General features: G+C 35.5%; 1 protein-coding gene across 5 annotated transcripts in view; it reads left to right on the forward strand.

Annotated features, from left to right (window-relative positions):
- The window catches only part of BUB1B (BUB1 mitotic checkpoint serine/threonine kinase B), an 87512-nt gene that overhangs the window by 16883 nt on the left and 43526 nt on the right, over positions 1–27103 (forward strand). For all 5 annotated transcript variants that reach the window (XM_056810257.1, XM_007480038.2, XM_007480039.3 and 2 more), the window contains exons 5-9: positions 5870–6066; positions 7141–7310; positions 8553–8752; positions 8950–9041; positions 16679–16908. In XM_056810257.1, the coding sequence (XP_056666235.1) occupies positions 5870–6066; positions 7141–7310; positions 8553–8752; positions 8950–9041; positions 16679–16908 (889 nt within the window). The remainder of the gene's footprint in view (positions 1–5869; positions 6067–7140; positions 7311–8552; positions 8753–8949; positions 9042–16678; positions 16909–27103) is intronic.

The following is a 27103-nucleotide window of genomic DNA, read 5'->3' on the forward strand; positions in this document are numbered from 1 at the left end:
AAACCTTATTCTCAGTGAAATCAACTCTGAGAGGGAAGAGCATCCAGATCCATTGGGATCTTGAATTTTATCTTATCTAACAGGGTAAGGGAGAAGGGAAAACCAAGGAGGTTGGGGGGGGGGGGAACACAAAAAGGAAGGGAAGGAGAGGTGGGAGGGGCTAGAAAGGGAAACATCAAGGGAGGGGACTAGGGGTACTGATTTAAAGTAAATGATTAGCTTAAAAGGTTATAGCTAAAAAAGAAAGGTCAGAATTAGGGGAGGATATCAAAATGCCAGGGAGTCCACAAGTGACAATCATAACCTTGAACGTGAATGGGATGAACTCACCCATAAAACGTAGACGAATAGCAGATTGGATTAGAATCCAAAACTCTACCATATGTTGTCTCCAAGAAACACACAAGGTGGGTAGACACTAACAAGGTCAGAATTAAAGGATAGAGTAAGACCTTCTGGGCCTCAACTGATAGAAAGAAGGCAGGAGTTGCAATCATGATATCTGACAAAGCCAAAGCAAAAATAGACCTGATTAAAAGGGATAGGGAAGGTAAATATATTTTGTTAAAAGGGACTATAGATAATGAGGAAATATCACTAATCAACATGTATGCACCAAATAGTATAGCACCCAAATTTCTAATGGAGAAACTAGGAGAAATGAAGGAGGAAATAGACAGTAAAACCATATTAGTGGGAGATTTGAACCAACCACTATCAAATTTAGATAAATCAAATAAAAAAATAAATAAGAAAGAGGTAAAAGAAGTGAATGAAATCTTAGAAAAATTAGAGTTAATAGACATGGAGAAAAATAAATAGGGACAAAAAGGAATACACCTCAGCACTACATGGCACATTCACAAAGATTGGCCATACACTAGGTCACAGAAACATGGCATAGAAATGCAGAAAAGCAGAAATAATGAATGCAGTCATTTCAGATCATAATGCAATAAAAATAATGATCAGTAAGGGTACATGGAGAACCAAATCAAAAATTAATTGGAAATTAAATAATATGATACTCCGAAATCGGTTAGAGAACAAATCATAGAAACAATTTCATTGAGTAAAATGACAAAGGTGAGACATCCTTTCAAACCTTATGGGATGCAGCCAAAGCAGTAATCAGAGGACAATTCATATCCCTGAGTGCATATATTAACAAACTAGGGAAGGCAGAGGTCAATGGATTGGAAATTCAAATAAAAAAACTTGAAAGCGAACAAATTAAAAACCCCCAGAAGAAAACCAAAATAGAGATCTTAAAACTTAAGGGAGAAGTTAATAAAATTGAAAGTTATAGAACTATTGAACTAATAAATAAGACTAGAAGCACTGGTACTTTGAAAAAACAAAATAGACAAAGTACTGGTCAATCTAATTCAAAAAGGAAAGAAGAAAAGCAAATTAACAGCATCAAAGATGAAAAGGGGGACCTTGCCTCCAATGAAGAGGAAATTAAGGCAATTATTAAAAACTACTTTGCCCAATTATATGGCAATAAATATACCAATCTAGGCGATATGGATGAATATTTACAATAATATAAATTACCTCGACTAACAGAAGAAATAGAATTCTTAAATAATCCCATATCAGAAAATGAAATCCAACAGGCCATCAAAGAACTCCCTAAGAAAAAATCCCCAGGGCCTGATGGATTCACAAGTGAATTCTATCAAACATTCAAAGAACAGCTAACCCCAATACTATACAAACTATTTGACATAATAAGCAAAGAGGGAGTTCTACCAAATTCCTTTCATGACACAAACGTGGTACTGATTCCAAAACCATGCAGGTCAAAAACAGAGAAAGAAAATTATAGTCCAATCTCCCTAATGAATATAGATGCATAAATCTTAAATAGGATACTAGCAAAAAGACTCCAGCAAGTGATCAGAAGAGTCATTCACCATGATCAAGTAGGATTTATACCAGGGATGCAGGGCTGGTTCAATATTAGGAAAACCATCCACATAATTGACCATATTAACAAGCAAACCAACAAAAATCACATGATCATTTCAATAGATGCAGAAAAAGCCTTTGATAAAATACAACACCCATTCCTATTAAAAACACTAGAAAACATAGGAATAGAAGGGTCGTTCCTAAAAATAATAAAAAGTATATATCTAAAACCATCAACTAATATCATCTGCAATGGGGATAAACTAGATGCATTCCCAATAAGATCAGGAGTGAAACAAGGATGCCCATTATCATCTCTATTATTTGACATTGTACTAGAAACACTAGCAGTAGCACTTAGAGAAGAAAAAGAAATTGAAGGCATTAAAATAGTCAAGGAGGAGACCAAGTTATCACTCTTTGTGGATGACATGATGGTCTACTTAAAGAATCCTAGAGATTCAACCAAAAAGCTAATCGAAATAATCAACAACTTTAGCAAAGTTGCAGGATACAAAATAAACCCACATAAGTCATCGGCATTTCTATATTTTTCCAACACAGCTCAGCAGCAAGAACTAGAAATAGAAATACCATTCAAAATCATCTTAGACAAAATAAAATACTTAGGAATCTATGTCCCGAAATAAACTCAGGAACTATATGAACACAATTACAAAACACTCTCCACACAACTAAAACTAGACCTGAACAATTTGAAAAACATTAACTGCTCATGGGTAGGACGAGCCAATATAATAAAAATGACCATCCTACCCAAACTCATTTATCTATTTAGTGCCATATCCATTGAACTTCCAAAAAATTTTTTTACTGATTTAGAAAAAGCCATAACAAAGTTCATTTGGAAGAACAAAGGATTAAGGATATCCAGGAAAATAATGAAAAAAAATACAAAGGAATGGGGCCTTGCAGTCCCAGATCTCAAGACTATATTATAAAGCAGTGGTCATCAAAACAATTTGGTACTGGCTAAGAGACAGAAAGGAGGATCAGTGGAATATCCTTTGGGCAAGTGACCTCAGCAAGAAATTATATGATAAGCCCAAGGATCCTAGCTTTGGGGACAAAAATCCACTATTTGATAAAAACTGCTGGGAAAATTGGAAGACCCTGTGGGAGAGATTAGGTTTGGATCAACACCTCATACCCTACACCAAGATAAATTCAAAATGGGTGAATGACTTGAATATAAAGAAGGAAACTATAAGTAAATTAGGCAAACACAGAATAGTATGCATGTCAGACCTTTGGGAAGGGAAAGATTTTAAAACCAAGCAAGACTTAGAAAGAGTCACAAAATGTAAAATAAATAATTCTGACTACATCACATTAAAAAGCTTTTGTACAAACAAAACAAATGTAACTAAAATCAGAAGGGAAGCAACAAATTGGGAAACAGTCTTCATAAAAACCTCTGACAAAGGTTTAATTACAAAGGGCTAAATCAATTGTACAAAAAATCAAGCCATTCTCCAATTGATAAATGGGCAAGGGACATGAAAAGGCAGTGTTCAGATAAAGAATTCAAAACTATTAATAAGCACATGAAAAAGTCTTCTGAATCTCTTATAATCAGAGAGATGCAAATCAAAACAACTCTGAGCTATCACCTCACACCTAGCAGATTGGCTAACAACAGTAAAGAAAGTAATGCATGCTGGAGGGGATGTGGCAAATTAGGGACATTAATTTATTGCTGGTGGTGTTGTGAATTGATCCAACCATTCTGGAGGGCAATTTGGAACTATGCCCAAAGGGCAATAACAGACTGTCTGCCCTTTGATCCAGCCATAGCACTGCTAGGTTTGTACCCCAAAGAGATAATAAGGAAAAAGACTTGTTCAAGAATATTCATAGCTGCACTCTTTGTGGTGGCCAAAAATTGGAAAATGAGGGGATGCCCTTCAATTGGAGAATGGCTGAACAAATTGTGGTATATGTTGGTGATGGAATACTATTGTGCTAAAAGGAATAATAAAGTGGAGGAATTCCATGGAGACTGGAACAACCTCCAGGAAGTGATGCAGAGCGAAAGGAGTCGAACTAGGAATACATTGTACACAGAGACTGATACACTGTGGTACAATCGAACGTAATGGAATTCTCCAGTAGTGCCAATGCAATGTCCCTAAACATTCTGCAGGGATCTAGGAGAAAAAACACTATCCACAAGCAGAAGACAAACTGTGGGAGTAAAAATACCGAGGAAAAGCAACTGCTTGACTACAGGGGTTGAGGGGATATGATTGAGGAGAGACTCTAAACGAGCACTTTAATGCAAATACCAACAACATGGAAATAGGTTTGAATCAAGAACACATGTGATACCCAGTGGAATCACGCGTTGGCTATGGGAGAGGTGGTGGGAGGGGAGGGGGGGAGGAAAAGAAAATGATCTTTGTTTCCAATGAATAATGTTTGGAAATGACCCAATAAAATAATGTTAAAAAGAGTAAAATATAATTTCATGTATAGGAGTCTTTTTTTGCTTAGTGTACTCAGAATTTTCTTCACTTAGAAATATGTTGCTGGTTTATTAGAAGCGTTTTGGTTTTTTTTTTCCCCATTGGAGGACAAGAGAAGTGAAATATCTTGATAATTAACAAAAGAAATACATTGCTGAAATGAGATTAAATAGAGAGTGGATTTTTACAGAGCAGTGTAGTAAATAGTATGGAAAGCTGGAATGATAGAATACTACCAAGGTCATAGGAGCATAGACTATTCTGGACAGTAAGGTATGCAGTATAAGAATACTGAGCTTTAGCTGTGGGCAAGTGAGCCAACTGTTTTGTCATACATAGCAGTTCAAAAGCAGAAGAGAGATAAGGGCTAGCCCTGTGATGGTTGACCTGTGGATTGGGTGCCTAAAAGGACAAGCAGAGCCCTCTGGCCATGCATGCAATCACCTGCCAGAGTTCATTATTAGAATGTCAGAGGGATTCAGGGTGGGGCTGTTCCTTCCACCATCTTCTTGTACCTGAGGACATTCCTCATTTCCCCCACCCCTCTGCCCAGCAGCCAATGGGAGTGCTTCCTCTTTCCCTTGTCTGGGGTAAAGTGGGAGTGGAGCGGGTAGGGGGGAGGGTAAGGTAGGCAAGGCTGGGCATTCTGACTCTTGGGGGGTGGAAGGCAGGCACCTCACTCTAATGGGGGAGGTGGGGCTGGCACGCTAGACAGTTGGTATTAAGTGACTTCCCCAGGATCAAACAACTAGGGAGTGTCTGAGGCCAAACTTGAACCCAGGACCTCTGGTCTCCAGGTTTGACTCTATCCACTGAGCCACCTAGTTGGTGCCCTGATAATTGTATTTTTGTGGTTGTTTGAAAAGTAGTTTTGCTCAGAGCCATGCAAGGGGATAATGTGTCATAATGGAAGTAATACTTCTCACAAATCAAAAGACTTCTCTGTTTTGAGCCTCAGTTCTGCCATTTATTAGTATTCATTTTGCTTCACTTTGCTTAATTATCCTAAGGGAATAATAATACTTTTACTAACTACCTACTGAGAAAAGTGTTTAGCTATTCCCTCCCTCTTGCCTCATTAAAAATAAGCCAAAAAAAAAATACCTTGTGTTACTTTCTTCTTGCCTCTCCTGTGTTTTTTAAAGGTTCGTTACTTGAGTCAGATAAACTAGCAATTGCTCTTTTCCCTGTCCAATCCAGCTGGCTTTTGTGGTATGAAGAAAAAAGCTGGTAGTGGCAGGATCCTAAATGGAAGGCTTTTTATCTTATTAATCCTTTTACATCCAATATTTGTTTAGACCTAACTGATTCTCAGGTTAGCCTAATTAGTTGCGCAATGTCTGATATATTCTAAATCATTTTTCTAGGTTAATTTTTGACTTGTGTGTCTTTAGCTTGATGCATTATTAAAATTTGATTGCTTTTTTTAAAGCCAACTTAAAATGTTGTAATTATTGCAGGGACGTTTATGCAATGAACCTTTGGACATGTATAGTTACTTACATAGCCAAGGAATTGGCATTTCTCTTGCCCAGTTCTACATTTCATGGGCTGAAGAATATGAGGCTAAAGAAAACTATAAGAAAGCAGATTTGATATTCCAAGAAGGATTTCAGTGCAAGGCTGAACCGCTGGAGAAACTGCAATCTCATCATCGGTAAGCTACCATCTTGATAAAATGGAGATGACTAGTGTTTAAATTATATGAAGTACTGGTAAGGAGCTAGTGTTTTTTTGCTTATACAAGACAGTCCCCAGTAGAGAACATCTTGGATATGTTTAATGCCCATACTTCAGATGGTCCCTCTTGTGATATGGTTGCAACACCATCCAGTGAAACAAATACTGATTTAACACTTGTTATGTGCACTGTAGTAGGTGCTAAGGATCCAAAAAGAACATGAAAAATGGTCTTTACTTTTAAGGAACTTTTCTACTGAGAGATACAAGTAAGCAGCTGTGTATATAGATGATAATTTGAGGAGAAGGAAGGAGAAAACACTTAACAACTAAGAAAATTTGGAAAAGCTTCTTCAAGGTGAAGGCTGTTAGGTGGCACAATGAATAAAGGAATCAGGAAGACTCATTTTCTTGAGTTCAACCTGAGACACTTACTAGCTAATGTGACCCTGGACAAACTGCTTAACCCCGTTTGCCTAAGTTTTCTTATTTGTAAAATGAGCTGGAGAAGGAAATGACCAACTCCTGCAGGATCTGTGCCAAGAAAACCCCAAATGGGATCATGAAGCATTAGATACAACTGCAAAATGACTGAACAAAAAAAATCCTCTTGGAAAACCCTAAAGAAAGCTAGGGATTCTAAGATGCAGAGATGAAGAGGGAGGTCATCTAGTTATGGGGGAGTCTGTGAAAAAGCACAAAGGTAGGCAATGAAGTATCAAGGATGGGGAACCCAGCATCTGGGTTCAAATCCTATTTCTACCACTTGTTTCATGAACTGGAGTACATCAGTTCCTCTGAGTTTCATCATATGTAAATAGGATAGTTAGGTTAGATCTTATCAGTTCTGGGCATCTTATCATTATTCTGGAAGCTACAACAGAAATCTACAGGTCATGAAATTAGTCCTGGAAAGGGTTTTAGTTAATCTAATTCCCCAGTTTGAAGATGAGGAAATTAAGATCCAGAGAAGGGGGAAATGACCCTACCAGGATCCCCACTCTTCCCATGGCACTGTACACTATTTCAAATCATTGTCCATTCTCTTCAGGCAGTTCCAGTTTCGTGTGTCTCGGCACACTATGATGGCACTTGAAAAAGAGGAAGAAGATGATGTCCCTGAGGCTTCCGGACCTCAGCGAAGTTCCTTAGCTGATCTGAAAAGCAAAGGGAAAAAAATAGCAAAGGTTCCCATTAATCGAGTAGGAGGTGCTCTTAAGGGTAAGCAGGACATCACAGAGTCTTATGAGTAATACTTGGCATGAATCAGGAGAAACAGGTAAGGGCAAGATGACATAGGAAGAGATTCTGACAACAAAAATAAATTGGAACTTATTGGTCATGTTAGAACAGTACAGCATTTGAGGGCAAAGGAAGGACATAGTGGTCCATAATAATATTGGCCAGGAACTTTGTGCCATTGCAATCAAGCTTTGGGTTTTAAACTGATAGTGATGATACATTAATGTGTCTATGCTCAGCACTGGCAAAGGCATCAAGTCCCTTTTCAAGTAGTCATATTCACTTTGTTCTAAGATTTCTAATTTGAGGGGCATAAAGAACTCATGAAATTCAGAAGAAAATCATGAGAATCAGTGAAGAATGGAAAATTACTACATGAAGACAGGTTTAAAAAACAGATTTCCCCCCCTCCCCCCGAACCCAGAGAAGGAAAAAGGGCAAAAACTAATTTTGGGTCTTGAACAGATGAAGAATAACTAGACAAGACCTCTGTATTGTTATTGACAGAAAAATGGCTTAGATTTCAACCCAGGACTTTAGAGCATAAAAGAGGAGCTCCCCTGGAGGGGCTATGTGATCTCTTTATGGAATTGATATGCTAAAAAAGTATAAATTAATTTGTTGATTGGTTGGGGGTGGGGCCTTTCCATCTTTAATTGTTTGCTAATTAACTGCTTACAGCTATAAGGTGGAATATCTTAAATTTTGAAAATAGATATTCTTATCTATTTTATGAGCAGATAATAGTTTTTATATAAAATGTTCTATTTTCTACAAAAAAATAACTTTTCCATAATTAGAATAATAGCATACATATTGCTTATGACTATAATAAATAAAGCAACAGAACTTTGTGAATATTCTTGTCAGAAGAGATCAGACTAGGACAAAAAGCAAGCAAATCATTGTTACTTTATTAAAACTATGCAGAGGAGATAGCTAGGTGGCTCAATGGATTGAGAGTCAGGCCTAGAGACAGGAGGGTCCTCTGGCCTCAGATACTTTCTACCTCTGTGACCCTGGGCAAGTCACTTAACCCCAATTGCCTAGCCCTTTATGGCTCTTCTGCCTTGGAACTAATACACAGTATTGACTCTAAAATGAGGTAAAAAACTCTGCAGATATAGTTAATCAAAATGAAAATGTCTTCATTGTTTACTTTTAGTTATTAAGTTTATGATTAATTATTGAAAATATACCAAGTTGCCGTTTTTTTCCTAGCTGTAAACCAGGGCCGAAGCCTTCAAAATCCAGTTAATCAACAGATAGTAGGTGGGTCCAAATTTGCTGTTTTTGATGAAAATGCTGATGGAGCCTCTAGAACAGAGCTGCCAATGGTTACAGCTGAACCGTGGAAAGCACCACCTGTTCGTAGGGCCAAAGAGAATGAGCTACAGGCAGGACCTTGGACCAAAGGCCAGGTAAGGACACACAGACTGAATTTGCCAATGGGCCTAGAGATTGAGATTGGAGAAAGGAATGGAAATGCCTTAGCATTTTCATTCTCTGCCCTCTTCTCAATAGGGTAGGCAGAAATACTTGAAAATATTTTTGATGAAAGAGCTACTGCCAGTATATCTGTTCATTTTTAATTTTTTCCTGCTTCACTCTCTAACAGCTTCGTAGTAATCCATCTTCTGTGACCACTGGGCCAACTACGCTACCAAATTTTATCCCATATGTAGAAGAGTCAGCACAGCAACAGATCATGTGAGTTTGATTCTCAGATGCGACTAAGTAGGAATTAGTAAGTAGTAGGGACTGCTCTTATTCTGGGGTGAGGTTCATTAGCTCATTTGGGTGGCTTCTTTATACCCATACATACTATAGGAACACTAATCTCAGTGGGGAAGAACCATTTTTAAGGAATTAAACCTTATTTACACAGGAGAGTCAAGGATAATAATTTTGTTTTAAAAGAAAGGCTCCACTTTTATTAATTAGTAGCTACCAAAATTCAACTGTTTTTAATTTCTTAGGTTCTGAATTGTACAGACTAGCTTTTTACTATGAGGAAATATTGATTAAGTATACAGGCTATGCTAATCAAGGCTTTTGATAATTTAACAAATGATAATCAGGTTCTTATAATTTCCCTTATTGTAATTATCTTGAATACCTACCTATTTAATTTTAGTTAAATTCAGTTTGTTTTTTAGCTTAAAGTTTTTTTTTTAAAAAAACATTATTTTATTTGGTCATTTCCAAACATTATTCATTGGAGACAAAGATCATTTTCTTTTCCTCCCCCCTCCCCTCCCACCACCTCTCCCATAGCCAATGCGTGATTCCACTGGGTATCACATATGTTCTTGATTCGAACCCATTTTCATGTTGTTGGTATTGCATTAGAGTGTTCATTTAGAGTCTCTCCTCAGACATGTCCTCTCAACCCCTGTAGTCAAGCAGTTGCTTTTCCTCGGTATTTTTACTCCCACAGTTTGTCCTCTGCTTGTGGATAGTGTTTTTTCTCCTAGATCCCTGCAGATTGTTTAGGGACATTGCATTGACACTACTGGAGAATTCCATTACGTTCGATTGTACCACAGTGTATCAGTCTCTGTGTACAATGTTTTCCTGGTTCGACTCCTTTCGCTCTGCATCACTTCCTGGAGGTTGTTCCAGTCTCCATGGAATTCCTCCACTTTATTATTCCTTTTAGCACAATAGTATTCCATCACCAACATATACCACAATTTGTTCAGCCATTCCCCAATTGAAGGGCATCCCCTCATTTTCCAATTTTTGGTCACCACAAAGAGTGCAGCTATGAATATTCTCGAACAAGTCTTTTTCCTTATTATCTCTTTGGGGTACAAACCCAGCAGTGCTATGGCTGGATCAAAGGGCAGGCAGTCTTTTATTGCTCTTTGGGCATAGTTCCAAATTGCCCTCCAGAATGGTTGGATCAATTCACAACCCCACCAGCAATGAATTAATGTCCCTACTTTGCCATATCCCCTCCAGCATTCAAGCTTAACGTTATTTTGGTATTTTTTGGTCTTAAAGGATTAAGGTTCTCAAAGAAAAGATGATGATGATGATGTTTATTTTGCATTAATGCCCTTTGCATTTGTCACATTTGTTTGCAAACATACTCTTTCTTCCTTCTTTCACTACCAAGTCCACCCTTATGACAAAATTTTTCAAAAAGAAGAAAAAATAATTTATCAATACCAACCAGTATATTGACTTCATACATAGTTTATGAAGTGTTCCCTGATAAAAAGACTCTTTCCTATGCAGTAAAGGACGGGAAATGTATTTTCTCAATTCTTTTCTAGAACTAGATTTGATCATTATAATTAACATTTAAGTTGCCTTTTGATTTTTTTAGCATTGATGTTATGTTTTTCCTAATATTTGCTTCACTATGCATCAGTTCACATAAGTCTTTGATAATGTGAATTTTTCATTTGTCCTTTTTTTTTTTAAATCCGTACCTTCTTTCTTAGAATCAATGCTCAAGTATTGGTTTCAAGGAAGAATAGTGCATTTGGAGTTGTCACACAGCTTGGAAGTGTTTGAGGCAAGATTTGAACATAGAACCTCCCAGCTCCAGGCCTGGCTTCTCTATCCATTGAGCCACCTAGTTGCCTCCATTTGTCCTTTCTTAAAGCACATTAATAATATATTTATGTGGCATGTTTTGTTTAGTCATTTCCAAATCAATGCATATTTCTACTTATTATTACCACAAAAAATAATTTGTTGAGGTTTTACCTGTTTTGAATATTTTGATGTATGTAATACTTTTCTTTTTGTTTTGAACCTCCTTGAAGTATATATTGGATTTCTGAATCAAAGAATGTGTCACTATTTAGGCATTGTTTTTTAGCATAATTCCAAATTGCTTTCTGGAATTGCTAAATTGATTCACAACTCCACCAACAATGTATCATTGTACTTAGCAACAACGTATTAATATATTTAATAACACCTTTGCTTGTCTTCTATAGTCCTTTCAACAATGGACTTTTCCATCTTTTGCTGTCTTTATTAATTTTCTTTATGTGAGGTGAAACCTCAGAGTTGTATTGATTTATCTATCTCTTATTAGTGATTTGGAGTAATATTATGTTTGGTCATCTTTGCAATTCTTTTAGAATTGTGCCTCTCCTGACTACTATTCTGGGCAATAACTCTTGTAATGTATATATTTATGTGTTAATTCCCTTTGATTTGAGACATTTTTCAGAGATATTTGATGCAAAAAAAAATGTTTTAAAAAAGCAACAGCTTCCCTTATTAAGGGTTCTCAAAGAAATAGTTTTTTCTTTCTTTGATCAAAGAAACATAGATATGGGTTATTATCCATACTTTGAGACTACTGCTTAGATCCTATTAATCCCTTAATTTGGTAATTCTGAAATCAATATGAGATCAGTACCCCATTCAGAGAGAAATTGCTAACTTTGCAATCATTAGAATGGAATGTAAGAAATTCCACATTTGGAATTTCATTTTAACATGGCGAAAAACTCTGCCTTCATTAGATTATTCCTTGAGACATACACTGATTACTTGGATCCAACTTAACTTTCCATGTTTTTCTTCAACTGCAGATCTTTGAGGATCTTCAAACTACTGTGCAGAATCTAAAATCTCACTTTTACCTAATGGGGGATAATGAGGAAGAGGTATATTTTTCTCCAAGAATATTTGTCTAGTCAAAGGGAATACAGAGACATACCAATATGGGATTTTTATAATTTTTTAACATTTTTGTCATTCAAGTGGATTTGAGATGGTGGTATCTGAGTGTGACTATTTCTCTGATTATTAAGGAATTTGTGCATCATAGATTAAAGCTGGAAGGGACTTTGGATCATATAGTCTAACCATCTCATTTGATTTTTTATTTGTGTTTTATTGATCCCTTTTAATAAAAAAAAGAATGCTATCACTTTCTAGAATCTCTACTTCCTGCCCCTACCATCAATAAACCTTTCCTCCAGAGCAAATAAATATAGCTAGACAAATAGTGCCTTTGTTTGACTAAGCAAAACAAATACACATTGTTCATGTCTGGTAATAAATGCTTTATTCCACACCTTCCTTGAGAGAGGCATGCCTTGGTAGTGGGTTACCAAAGCCATGTGGAAGATCAATCCCAAACTCCCTACATTGATCCGCGTTATGATGTCTTTTAGAGTGGTTCTGTTGTAGTAGATATGTAAATGGCCCTGCTTCTGTGTATTTCACTCAGCACTATTTTATACAAGTCCTACTAAGTTTTCTTGAATTTTTCATGTGTTTTTTCTGTACAGTAGCTTTCTAGTAAATTTATGTACCAATTTGTTTAGTAGTCCTCTAAATCAATGAGCATTCTCTCCCCTTTATGATCAATTTTTCACAATTTCCAAAGTGAAATTTTAGATGCACAGGTCTAACTGTCGCTGCTTCCTTCCAAAAGTTCTAATGTTCCTTCTTGCCTCTAGAATAAAATGCAAATTCTGTCTGACACATAAAGCCCTTCATAATCTGACAAGGAGACCTGTCTTTGCAGATTTATTAAACATTATTGTATTGCCCTTTATGTACTCTAGAGGCCAGCCAAACTCCTAGCCAGTTTTCATATATGACAGTCCATCCCTTATCTCTGTTTTTGCATAAGCTGTCCACCATGCTTGGACTGCGTAACCCCTTCCTCACCTGCTTCATAAAATCCCTAATTCCCTTCAAAGTTCAGCTCATGCATTGACCTATCTGAATCAGCATTTATTCAGCCCTTATGTTTTAGCTGTTACTCTAAGGGCTGGGAATACAAAGAAAGATAAAAAATTGTCCTTGTCCCCAAGGATCATACATTCTTTGTTTTGTTTTTTTTTAATTCATTTTGTTAAATATTTCCCAATTACATTTTTAAAAAATTTTAACCTTACAAAAAAAACCCTTACCTTCCACCTTAGAATCAATATTGTGTATTGGTTCCACAGTAAAAGCTAGGCAACTGGGGTCAAATGACTTGCCCAGGTTTACACAGCTAGGACGTGTCTGAGGACTTGAACCTAGTTTGAACCCAGGACCTCCTGTTTCTACACCTGGCTCTCTCTACTGAGCTGTCTAGCTACCCTTCAACATTCATTTTTTAGAATTTTGAGTTCCAGATTTTCTTCCTTCCCTCACCTTGAGAAGTCAAGCAATATGATAGTGAGTGATTAAAAACATGAAGTTTTATAAAATATTTCCATATTAGCTATGTTGCAAAAGAAAACACCAAAAAGAAGAAAGTGAAAAAAATGTGCTTCAATCTGCCCTTGATGTTCATCATTTCCCTTTCTGGAGATCAAGGGAAAAAGCATTCATTCTTGTCAGAGGTTGATATCTCAGGGTCTATCTTTGATAAAGATCTGAGAACTCTCCTCAGAGGTCGAATTCTCAGGGTCTGTCTGAGAACAGGGCCAAGTGTCCTTGCCTCCACCTTCTTTTAGTTTCCCATAACAAGATTGCTGACCGTTCCATGAACCCAAGATGATTCCTGGAACCATTATCTTGCCCCAACCACTATCCTACCAGCTGTACTATCTACATTCTTGTTACCCTTTCTCATGGGTGATTGTAATTCCTGTGGTTTTTACCTTTAAATGATCTACCAGTCTTCAGTAAACTCAAACCCATTGCCACCAGCACTGGGTCCCTTCTGACCCCACACTGTGATTGTGACTGTGATTCTTATCTTTTTCCTTGTCCTTATCTTCAGGTGAGGTCCTTCTTATTTCTACCTTTCTGTTTTCTCTTACTATTTTCCCCATTCCTTACCTGTGGAACCCTGGTTCCAATCCAGCCCCACTCTGGGGCTTTAAACACAGTCTTATGGGAGAGGAAATATAAAAACTGTGTATATATAAGGTATATTTAGAATAGATGGTAGGTAATTTGAAAAGGGTGGAAGTATTATTTGGAGAGATAGGAAAAGTCCTGCAGAAAGTTTCTTTGAGGGACAGCCAGAACACGGGCACAGAAATGGGTAAGGATTGTTTTTCAAGGAATTACAAGTAGCCCGGTGCGACGGGAGTATATAGAAGAGGGAAAGATATAAATAAGGAGGCTAGAAAGGTAGGAAGGAGCCAAGTAATGGAAAGTTTTAAATGCCATAAACAGATGTCTTTATATTTGATTGTGGAAGAAATAGGGAACCACTGGTGCTCACTGAGCATGAGCAGACCTGGAAAAATCACCTTGGCAGCTGAGTGGAGAGTGGGTTAGAATTGAGTCAAGGAGACCAGTGAAGAGGTGGTAGGTATTTCAGAGCAGTTTTAATTTGCATTTGTCTAATCGTTATGAGAGCATTTTTTATGACTAATAGTTGATGTTCTTTTAAGAATCTTTTTTTCCTCTCTCATGTATATAGTTAAAGATTTGCTCCTAATATAATTTTTTGCATGACTTCATATTTGTAACGGGTTTTATATTTTTCTCAGTGGGTAAGGGGAAGGAAAGAATCTGGAAATGAAAAAAAATGAATTAAAAGTATAGGCTATTTTTCAAAATAGGTATAGAAATTTGCCTTAGAAAAACAGCTAGACATCATGTTTGTCATTCTGAGTGGCATGGGGGTAAAACATTAGTGTTCTAATTTGCCTTTTTCATGATTTGGAATATTCTTTCATATGAATGTTATGAATTTGCAACTTCTTTTTCAAAAACCTTCTCTGGCCTCTAAGTTTATTGGGAAATGGGTTTTTTTTTCTTACATGTGTACCAATTCACTGAATATTTTGGATACCTAACCTTTATTTGCTACAAAGATTCTTCCCCCCCCCCCCCCATTTTCTAAGAATAGCTATTTTTCTTTTTTCCTTTTTCTTTCTTTCTTTCTTTTTTTTGTTTTAAACCCCTACCTTCATCTTGGAGTCAATACTGTGTATTGGCTCCAAGGCAGAAGAGTGGTAAGGGCTAGGCATTGGGGGTCAAGTGACTTGCCCAAGGTCACACAGCTAGGAAGTGTCTGAGGCCAGATTTTAACCTCCCATCCTGGCTCTCAATCTACTGAGCTATCCAACTTCTCCCAGAATAGCTATTTTTCATGTTAGATGCATTGATTTTGGCAATGAAGAAATGATGTAATTTTATGTATTTGAAATTGCCTGTTTTATCTTTTACAGTCATTACTATTTTTTTTAAACATTCTTCCCTTAATCATGTTTGTTCAAGGTAGATCCTTCCATTCTTCTCTAACTTTTATGGTTTATATTTAGATCACAGCCTCTCAGAGACTATTGTGGAATGTAGTGTAATATATTTAACAACCCAATTTTTGCCATATTGCTTCACAGATTTCTCAGCAGTTCTTGTCAAGGGGATGGGGCTTATTGGAGTAATTTATATTGGGAATTTATTGATTCCTAAATACCATAAGTATAATTTTATAGATGTGGAAAACTTAAGGATCAAAAAAGTTAATTAGCTTATCCTAAGTCACATAGGCAGCGACAGCAAGGGCTGTTGGTGATTTGTGCTTTTTGTTTCTGTTAACCATTGCTTCACTACTGAGTGCATTTTTAGTCTTATATAGATATGAGTCATTTACCCATATCATTGTTCTTTTTTAAAATCTCTTTTTGTAAAGACTATGTGAATTCCTTCATAAATTTGACTGTAGAATTATTAGATGCCTATGCTTTTACACAATGATACACTCTCATTTTGTATAAAACCTTTCAGCTTAATATCTCTTTGTCTCATATTTTGGGGGATGGAATTTATTTGTTCAGAGTCATCATCATTCAAGACTCTTCAGTGGCTCTCTTATCAACTTCAACATGTATTAATATAAACTGTCTAGTTTTCAGACTCTTCCAAGAAATCACTTCTCACCAATCTCACATAGTTGTTAGTCTCTGAAATGGATCCTTTGGTTCTATGATTTTTTTGTAAAGTTGATTTTAAAGTTATCTTTTGAATCTTTATATGTAATATTTTTGTAAATCAATTCTTTAATTTTTTTAAATTTAAAGCCAGGTTTCTATATGTTGAGTTAGGCTACAGTATAGAACATCTGGGCCTGTATATTGTATATCATGACATACATTAGAAAACTCCTTTAGGAAAAATGACAACTCTTTGAGGGTAGGGCATATTTTTCATCCTTCCTCCACAGTGAAGAACCTGCTACAATTCTTAGTGGTAGTTGATGAACTTTGAAAATGCCTTAATTTCTTCACCACAGTCTTGATTACATGTTTAGATATTTTTATTTTCTTGGTGACAATTATTGGTATACTGAATATATTATTTGTGGCAACATGTACAGTAATAATAACATAATGTTCTGTAATTAACCCATGATCCAAGTCATGGTCTTTTTCAAACCGGTTGATAGTAACTGTTTTGCCTCTTTTTAGGACTCCTTGTAAAATTGAACCCAGCATAAATCATATTCTCAGTACTAGAAAACCTGGAAAGGAAGAAGAAGATCCCCTGCAGCGTGTACAAAGTCATCAACAAGAGTCTCAGGAGAAGAAAGAGAAAATGATGTGCTGTAAGGAGAAGATTTATGCTGGAGTTGGGGAATTCTCCTTTGAGGAAATCCGAGCTGAAGTTTTCTGGAAGAAATTAAAGGAGAAAAGGGAAGGTGTGTATTAATCTCATTATTTCATGTTTGCTATGTAGTATTAGAAATCTACACAACCTTTTAAAATGACAACTTCTAATAAAATGACTTACCCTCTATTGCCTGAAGTTTTCCTACTTTTTATAACTACCTAAAATTCAGTCATTGAAAAGAGTTACTTGAGTTACCTAGCATCCCCATTTGAAAATATAAATGTTTCTAGGAGATTACATTAATGTGAGTTTAATTTAATTAGATGTTTTAATGTGTATCTAAGAACTAATTTATTGAGGGCATAAACACAAGAAACAGTCTTGTTCTATTTTCCTCAAACATTCTACTGACTTGAGGGATTGGTTTTGGAGTATAGAATGTTTGAGGGAAATAGAACAAAACTGTTTCTTTTCCCTGACCTTGCCCTACTCCAACAATGGAGGTTTTATTTATTTATTAATCTGAACATTTTTATTTAATTAGTTAATTTAGAATATTTTTACATGGTTACATGATTCATGTTCTTTCCCTCCCTTCATCTCCCTCCCACAGTGTAAAAATGGACTTGAATCCAGGGCTTCAATCCCCAGAATTCCTTGCTCCACTTCCCCAGAATGCTTTGTAATATCACTGAATTCTCACCTGGGCTGAGAGCAAATGATTATTTAAAGGTTCTCCCCCCATGGCAGGGCCCCTTTTTCCTGTTTCCGCTTGCAAGCAGATGTGGCTCTTTTCAAAATGTAGGTGAGGTTGTCTAGGCCCCTGGGCCTAGACATGTGCTTTCTTATCCTGTATTTTCTTTAATCCTTAATCTTCAATAAGCCTCAAAAAATTAATACTCCTTGCAGAGAGAAACTAATTTCTCCCGGCCTCAGTTTCCCAGAATTTTAATCTTTACACCAGTAGCCAACAAGCAATTCCCCTGGGTTTTACATGTATCATTAATCAAGACCTATTTCCATATTATTAATATTTGCATTAGGGTGATCCCTTAGAGTCTACATTCCCAATCATATCCCCATCAAACGATGTGATCAAGCAGTTGTTTTTCTTCTGTATTTCTACTCCCACAGTTCTTTCTCTGGATGTGAATAGCACTCTTTCTCATAAGTCCCGCAGACTGTCCAGGGTCATTGCATTACTGCTAGTAGAGAAGTCCATTACATTCAATTGTACCACAGTGTATCAGTCTCTGTGTACAATGTTTTCCTGGTTCGACTCCTTTCGCTCTGCATCACTTCCTGGAGGTTGTTCCAGTCTCCATGGAATTCCTCCACTTTATTATTCCTTTTAGCACAATAGTATTCCATCACCAACATATACCACAATTTGTTCAGCCATTCTTCAATTGAAGGGCATCCCCTCGTTTTCCAATTTTTTGCCACCACAAAGAGCACAGCTATGAATATTTTTGTATATGTATTTTTGCTTATGATCTCTTTGGGGTACAAACCCAGCAGTGCTATGGCTGGATCAAAGGGCAGACAATCTTTTAGCGCCCTTTGGGCATAGTTCCAAATTGCCCTCCAGAATGATTGGATCAATTCACAACTCCATCAGCAATGCATTAATGTCCCAATTTTGCCATAGCCCCTCCAATGTTATTACTTTCCTTTACTGTCATTTTAGTCAATCTGCTACCTGTGAGGTAGTACCACAGAGTCGTTTTGATTTACATTTTTCTAATTATAAAAGATTTAGAACACTTTTTCATGTGCTTATTGATATTTTTTATTTCTTTATCTGAAAATTGTCTATTCATGTTTCTTGCCCATTTATCAATTTGGGAATGGCTAGATTTTTTTATACAATTGATTTAGCTCCTTATAAATTTGAGTAATTAGACCTTTGTCAGAGGTTTTTGTTATAAAGATTTTTTCCCAATTTGTTACTTCCCTTCTAATTTTGATTGCATTGGTTTTGTTGTACAAAACCTTTTTAATTTAATGTAATCAAATGTATTTATTTTACATTTTGTAATATTTTCTAACTCTTACTTGGTCTTAAAATCTTTCCTTTCCCATAGAGCTGACAAGTAAACTATTCTGTGTTCACCTAATTTACTTATAGTTTCCTTCTTTATGTTCAGGTCATTCGTCCATTCTGAGTTTATCTTGGTGTAAGGTGTGAGATGTAGATCTAAATCTAATCTCTCCTGTACTGTTTTCCAATTTTCCCAGCAGTTTTTATCAAATAATGTATTTTTGTCCCCAAAGCTGGGCCCTTTGGGTTTATCATATACTGTCTTGCTGAGGTTATTTACCTCACATCTATTCCACTGATCTTCCTTTCTGTCTCTTAACCAGTACCATATTGTTTTGATGACCACTACTTTGTAGTACAGTTCAAGATCTTCACATTTTTTTCATTATTTCCCTTGATATTTTTGATCTTTTGTTCTTCCAAATGAACTTTGTTATAGTTTGTTTGTTTTTTTTTCTAATTCAGCAAAAAAGTTTCCTGGTAGTTTGATAGATATGGCACAGAATAAGTAAATTAATTTGGGTGGAATTGTCATTTTTATTATATTAGCTTATCCTATCCCTAAGCAATTAATGTTTTTCTAATTGTGTAGATGTAATTTTAATTGTGTGGAAAGTGTTTTGTAGTTGTGTTCATATAATTCCTATGTTTGTCTTGGCAAATAAATTTCTAAGTATTTTATATTGTCTAGGGTGGTTTTAAATGGAATTTCTATAACTCTTGCTGCTGAATTGTGTTGGAAATATATAGAAATGCTGATGATTTATGTGGATTTATTTTATATCCTGCAACTTTCCTAAAGTTGTTGATTATTTCCACTAGCTTTTTAGTGGATTCTCTCAGATTCTTTAAGTAGACCATCATATCATCTGCAAAGAGTGATAGCTTGGTCTCCTCATTACCTATTTTAATACCTTTAATTTCTTTTTCTTCTCTAATTGTTACTGCTAGTGTTTCTAGTACAATGTTAAATACTAGAGGTGGTAATGGGCATCCTTGTTTCATTCCTAATCTTATTGGGAAGACTTCTAATTTATCCCTATTGCAAATGATGCTAGCTGATGGTTTTAGATATATACTGTTTATTATTTTTAGGAACAACCCTTCTATTCTTATGCTTTCTAGTCTTTTCAATAGGAATGAGTGTTGTATTTTGTCAAAGGCGTTTTCTGCATCTATTGAGATAATCATGTGATTTCTGTTGGTTTGGTTGTTGATATGGTCAATTATGTGAATGGTTTTCCTAATATTGAACCATCCTTGCATTCCTGGTATAAATCCTACCTGATCATAATGAATAACCCTTGTGATCACTTGCTGGAATCTTTACTAGTATTCTATTTAATAAGATTTTTTTTTTTGCATCTATGTTCATTAAAGAGATTGGACTGTAGTTTTCTTTCTCTGTTTTTGGTCTGCCTGGCTTTGGAATAGTACCATATTTGTGTCATAAAAGGAATATGGTAGAATTCCTTCCTTGCTTATTTTGTCAAATAGTTTGATTAGTATTGGGATTAGTTTTCTTTAAATGCTAGAAAGTATTCACTTGTAAATCCATCTGGCCCTGGATATTTTTTCTTAGGGAGTTCTTTGATAGCTTGTCCAATTTGTTTTTATGATATGGGATTATTTAAGTATTGTATTTCCTCTTCTGTTAATCTAGGTAATTTAAATTTTGGAAATATTCATCTATTTCACCTAGATTGCTGTATTTGTTGCCATATAATTGGGCAAAATACTTTTTAATGATTGCCTTAATTTCCTCTTCATTAGAGTTGAGTTCTATGTTTTCAACTTTGATACTGTTAATTTGGTTTTCTTTCCTTTTTTTATTAGATTGGCCAGTACTTTGTCTATTTTATTTGTTTTTTCAAAGTACCAGCTTCTAATCTTATTTGTTAATTCAATAGTTCTTTTACTTTTGAATTTATTAATTTCTCCTTTAACTTTTATGATCTCTAATTTAGTTTGCATCTAGGGATTTTAAATTTGTTCACTTTCTAGTTTTTGAATTTGCACGCCCAATTCATTGACCTCTTCCCTCCCTAATTTGTTAATATATGCACTCAATGTTGATTTTTTCTTTAATTAACCAATTAATTTATTAATTATTTTTTATTTGCCTCTCCATGTACCCTTACTAATTATAATTTATATTGCATTATGATCTGAAAAGGTTGCATTTGTTTTTTCTGCTCTTTTGCACTTGTTTGCCATGTTTTTATGCCCTAGTACATGGTCAATCTTTGTGAATGTACCATGTGCATTCCTTTTTGTCCCTATTTATTTTTCCCCACATATCTATGAACTCTAGTTTTTCTATGATTTCATTCACATCTCCTACCTCTTATTTATTTTTTGATTTATCTAGATCTGATACAGGAAGGTTCAGGTCTCCCACTAGTATAGTTTTACTCTCTATTTCCTCGAGTTCTACTAGTTTATCCTTTAGAAATTTGGATGCATACATGTTGAATACTAATATTTCCCCATTGTCTATATTGCCTTTTATCAGGATGTAATTGACTTCCCTGTCTCTTTTAACTGGATCAATTTTTACTTTGGCTTTGTTAGATAACATGATTGCAATTCCTGTCTTCTTTTTTTCAGTTGATGCTCAATAGATTTTGCTCCAGCCTTTTACCTTTACCTTGTTTGTGTCTACCTGCCTCATGTGTGTTTCTTGTAGACAACATATGCTAGGACTTTGGTTTCTAATCTATTTGCTTCTGTTTTATGGGTGAGTTCATCCCATTCACATTCAGAATTATGATTACCACCTGAGTATTCCCCAATATTTTGATTTCTTTCCTAGGCCTCCTCTTTCTTTTGCTATTTCCTTCTACACCAGTGTTTTGTTCTTAATCAGTTCCCCTAATCCCCACCCTTATTTTATTCCCCTTTCTCCCCCCTTCCTTCTTATTTTATTATTATTATATTTATTATCCCTCCTACTTTTCTTTAGGGTCTTTTCAAACTACCCCCCACACTCTCCCTCCCTTATATTGCTTCCCTCCCCACCAGTCCGTTTGTTACTCTTCTACTTTTCTATAGGGCACAAATCAATTCTCTGGCCCAATGTATCTGATCTTCCCTCTGAGTCAATTTCAGTGCACATTAGAATTAAGTATTTCCTGTCTCCAGACTCTTTGCCCTTTTAATTGTATTAGGGAATTACTTTGAGGGTTATAATGATTGGAAAATCAGATCAACCAACCTCCCTCTTCTTCCCTGATTTCCTCCCTCGCCTGCGCCCCTTAGCGCCAGTCCTCAGCTCCACCTGCACCACCGCAGTGCTCAGCTTCGCTGCAGCCCCTCCAGCTGCCCGCCCTAACAGTTCTTCAGATGGTGACACTAAAATCAGCTCTGAGTGAGTTTCTTGATATATCAGACAGATAACTCTCTCTTTGATTAGTTTAAATAAGGGTTTTATTTAGGAGAAGGGGAACGGTAGGGAAGTTGATGGGAGAGAGGGTTTGGGTTTCCCTAATCCTAAAACACTCCTAAATTGAAAGATAGTGGAATAGAGTCTTGAATTGGAAAGATGACTAACAGGTTTTTAAATTTTAGTCACTTGAGTCTAGTAGGGAGAAATCAGTGAGAGCAGGATCTTTTCAGTCTTTACTCTTCCTTGTCTCAAGAGCAAGATACCCCCTCTCTCTGTTTGGCTGTTCCTTTCTTCAGCCATCTTTCCAGGTCTCGATTCCATTCAGAATGCTTTCCTTGATTGACAGTTCTGCAGATCTTGTTCCTTTGGCTCTGCTGCAGGCTTTTTTCCAATTATCTCATCCACACAGTGTATTAGTCTTCTGCCCTGCTCTTGCCATGTGCTTCTTTATGAAATTTACCCCTTTTTGTCTCTTTTCCCACTTCTCTTAGTATTATCCTCTCTTTTTTTAAATCTCTAGTTTTATATGTATTTATACATATATACGTATATGTACATATATATCTTGACATTTTTCCTATACAATTTTTCACTGTTCCAAGTATACTTCTTCTAGCTACCCTGATGATAATAACAATTTTTTTTACTAGTTCATTTAAATTTATTGAGAATATAATCTGATATCAGCAAGACTCATAGTTCTTTGTATATAATAATAACAATTTTTAAGAGTTACCAGTATCATCTTTTCTTATAGGAATGTAAAACATTTGAACTTATTGGATCCCTTAAAAAAATGGTTTTTCCCTTTCTTAATTACCTTTTGTTGATTCTCTTGAGTTTTATGTTTGGGCATCACATTTTCTGCTTAAGTCTGGTTTTTTCCTTATTGAATGCTTGAAAATCTTTTGGCACCCTGTTCTTAGGACTTGGAACTCTAATTCTTTTAGTTTAGCTACTTGTATAGAATAAAGAAACTTTTCTAAGATGTCCTTGGAACCTGGAACTTAACTACTTCTGACATTATTATTACTTGGAAAAATGCATTGTTGTGTCCCCAAAGTCCATTTATACTTTGAAGACTATTAAGAGCTTTTATTTTTATTGTTGTCTTTTTGTTTTTATATAGTTCCAAATATATACATTACGCCATATTTATTAAAAAGAAGGGAGAAAAGAGTTTATGTAACAAAACTAATTAACAATCAACATTGTTTTGTAGTATACAGTATTTCATACCCATTGTCTCCAACCTCTGCCATGGGAAACATTTTTCAACTTCTCTAGGACCAAAATTAGTTATTATATTTACACCTCATTTGGTTTCTTTTTTCTTTTTTTGATCCATTTCTAGCATTGCAGTCTTTTATATATTGACCTATCTAGTTTATTTATTTCATTCTATACCAATTCATCCATTTTTTCTTCCTCCTCTGAATTCATTTTTTCTTGTGTTATAGTAATATCCTATTATTTCCAGGTGCCACAATTTATTTATTCATTCTCCAGGTGATGGATTACCTGGTTTTTGTTTTTTGTTTATGAATTTTTCTTCTTTATTATAAGCTTAATAATCATCCTTACACAAGGAAGAAATAAAAGGATTGGATATGACATCTAGAATTTGTGTTATTTCTTTTTTTAAAAAGTCATATTAGTACAAAAATATTTATACCAGCTCTTTTCCTATATCTAAAAATTGGAAACCAATGGGATATCCTCCTCTTGAGAATTGCTAAATGAATTGTGTTAGATGCATGTAATAGAATATTAATGTGCCATAAGAAATGATAAAATGGATAGTTTCAGAGGAAACTGGGAAGACACCTATGACTAATGCAGAACAAAGTGACAAGAAATGGGAAAACAGTTTACATATGATAACTTTTGTAGAGAAAACCACTTTGAAAGACTTTAGAACTATAATCAATGCAAGGATAAACCACAGGTCCCTCCCTTGTAAAAAAATAAGTATAGTAAAAAACCAAACATATTAGCCCTATCTGAAAATGTATCTCCTTCTCCACCCCTAGTGCATCATCTCTGCCGAGAGACAGGAAACATGCTTCATCATCAGTCTTCTGAAGTCATGATTCAAAGCTGTTTTACTTGTCTTTATTTTGTGGTTATTGTCTAGCCATTGTTAAGAACTAACTAACACTTCTGCCTTGGAAATAAAATAGTATTAATTCTAAGACAGAAGGTAAGGGTTTAAAAAAAGAAAAATTAACAGGAAATGGACAACACCTATTGAGAGCTAATATTCCAGGGTGACTCCACTTGAAATAAGGCAGAAAAAACTTTAGCCATGTAGGTAGTAGGTAGAAAAAAGGAAACAAATGAGTTTGAGTGAGTCTTATAGAAGCTAGGGATGGAAATAGGACCACTATAGAAGTGTAAGATTTTACCTGGCATTTAGATTAGCTGGAAGGATTTAAGGTACCAGGTAGGGAACATATTAGCTTAGATATATATTGTACAGAGAGTTTTGTCACCCTGTGAAAGCCTTAATGAGAAATAAGAGTAATAATCTTTTAATTTTTCCCTTTTTGATTTAAGATTGGTGACTACTTCATAAATGCTATCTGGTTTTTAAATACTTGTGGTTTTCTCACTATGACTGTTTAGTGCTTTTTAAAAATATCTAGACTAATTATGGAACAGTGATATCCTAGATTCTATTTTCCATGATAGCACCTACCACAGTATAATACACACAGTAGATATTTGATAATTATTTGTTGACTTGTAAATTATTGGATTAATTATTTGACTGAAAATTTATCACTATTTTTTTGCCTTTAATCTCAAAGACCCTTGCTAACTTCCTCATCTCTTCTCTGTTCTTGAACATGACAACTTGACTTTGTCAGATTTGATTATCTTTTTAAAAATAAAAATCATGGCTATTCCCTGTGAAAGAGATAGTTGCTTTGACTTACTTGTTCCCTTAAACAAGTTCAGCACCTTGTGCCTTGAATGGCCTATGAAGGAAGCTTGTCTTAGCTAAATTTTGCATTTTTTCTTATAACTTTTAGATAGTCTTTGGTATATAATGAACACCTAAAAAGCATTTGATAAAATTGAAATGACAAATTGCTGTTTACTTAATGGTTAGGAGATGCTTAGGAAAAGTCCAACCTGGACCATTGGTATAGAAGCAATCTAGAATTTCAATTTTGGTCTTCTCAGCTCAGAAGAAAGCATTGTAGTCTAGGGATTGGGGAGCTGGTTGAATCTGGGTGATCAGACAAAGGTATCCAACTGAAAAGTACAGACTTATATTCTATATTAGACTTTACATATAATCTTTATACTTCTTCATTGCCCACCTTAATGTAGTTTCTATCCTTGTAACTCCTTTGGTAAAGTAATTTTGAATTGTTGACAACTGTTTGACCATACCGTTGGGTTGTTTATTATAATATTTTTAAAAATAAAAATAGATCAATCAAGAAGCATGTATTAAATATTTACCATGAATCTTGTTATATAAAGAAAAAAGCAAAAATCTCTACCCTCAAAGAGTTTACATTATAATGAGGATACAACAAATGCATAAATATATGCATAGAAGATAAGTACAAGGAAGATGAACAATAGCCTATAGAGAAGATGCTTATAGAAGTGGAGGAGAATTGGGAAAAGGCCTCCCAGAGGAGGCAGTATGTGAATTGAGTCTTAAAGGAAATCAAAGAGTTTAAAAGGTATAGGTTAGCAGAGTATCGCAGATGTGGTAGGCAGCTAGTACTAAGGCAGAAAGATAGAAAGTGGATCTGGACTTGTGAGTACATGGAAGGAGTTCTGTGTTGAAAATTAGAAAGATGGGAAGGTTGTAAACTCTCTAAATTCCAAATAAAGATTGAGCCATTTGGTCTCATTGAGTAGAGGAGAGTGACATTGTCAGACCTATGTTGAAGAAAATTACTTTGGCAGTTGATTGGAACAGGGAGTCTAATTAAAAGGCTCCAAAGAAGAGACATGAGAAGATATATCTCCTCAGTTTCTCACCACCCCCACCTCTTTCCATGAGTGTGGAACATTAATATCAATTATCAGATTTTTTTGTTTGTGTATTGCTTTGGCTTTTTTTTCCCTTTTTATAACAATTTTGCTATTGGGATAATGCTTTGAAAGTGGGGAAAGGAAAGAGGTAGGAAGAAATTTAGTTGATATAAAAACAAAAGATATCCCATTTTAAAAAGATAACTGCAAAGAATGATAAAGGCCTGAGTGAGAATAATAACTATATGATTAGATTATATATGTGACTGACAATAGGGCAAGAAATAATAAGATTTGGCAACTGATTGGACATATAGGGTGGAAAGAGGACTTCCAAGATGATACTAAGGTTGTAAATTTGGATGAATGAAAGGATAATGGTGCCCTTGACAGTAACAGGAATGTTTGGAAAGGGGGAAAGTAAAGACAATGAGTTCTATTCTGAACATGTTAAATTTTAAATCCCTGTGGGACATGAAATTCAAAACATCCAACTGGCACTTGGTAATGTTGGATTAGACATATAAGAAATGTGTAAAATAAGGGTAGGCTGTGAGGCTAGGATCAAAGGAAGGAGCAAGACCCAAAACTCATAATAGAAAAGACATTTTTTCCTACATATTACTCCTCGTGTATTTTAACCTTGTAGGTAAATTGGATTTCTTGATGTTCCTCACAGATGACACTCCAACTCCCTCTTCCATCAGAATGTACTTCCTCCTCACTACCTTTTCTTTAGATTCTCTAGTCTCCTTTAAAATTCACTTCAAAAACCACCTTCTCTATGAAGCATTTTCAGCTTGAAGTATCTCCTGCTACTAAGTGTCTTTCCCTACAAATTTCCTT

Source organism: Monodelphis domestica, chromosome 1 (assembly GCF_027887165.1).
Source record: "Monodelphis domestica isolate mMonDom1 chromosome 1, mMonDom1.pri, whole genome shotgun sequence".
Classification (NCBI taxonomy): domain Eukaryota; kingdom Metazoa; phylum Chordata; class Mammalia; order Didelphimorphia; family Didelphidae; genus Monodelphis; species Monodelphis domestica.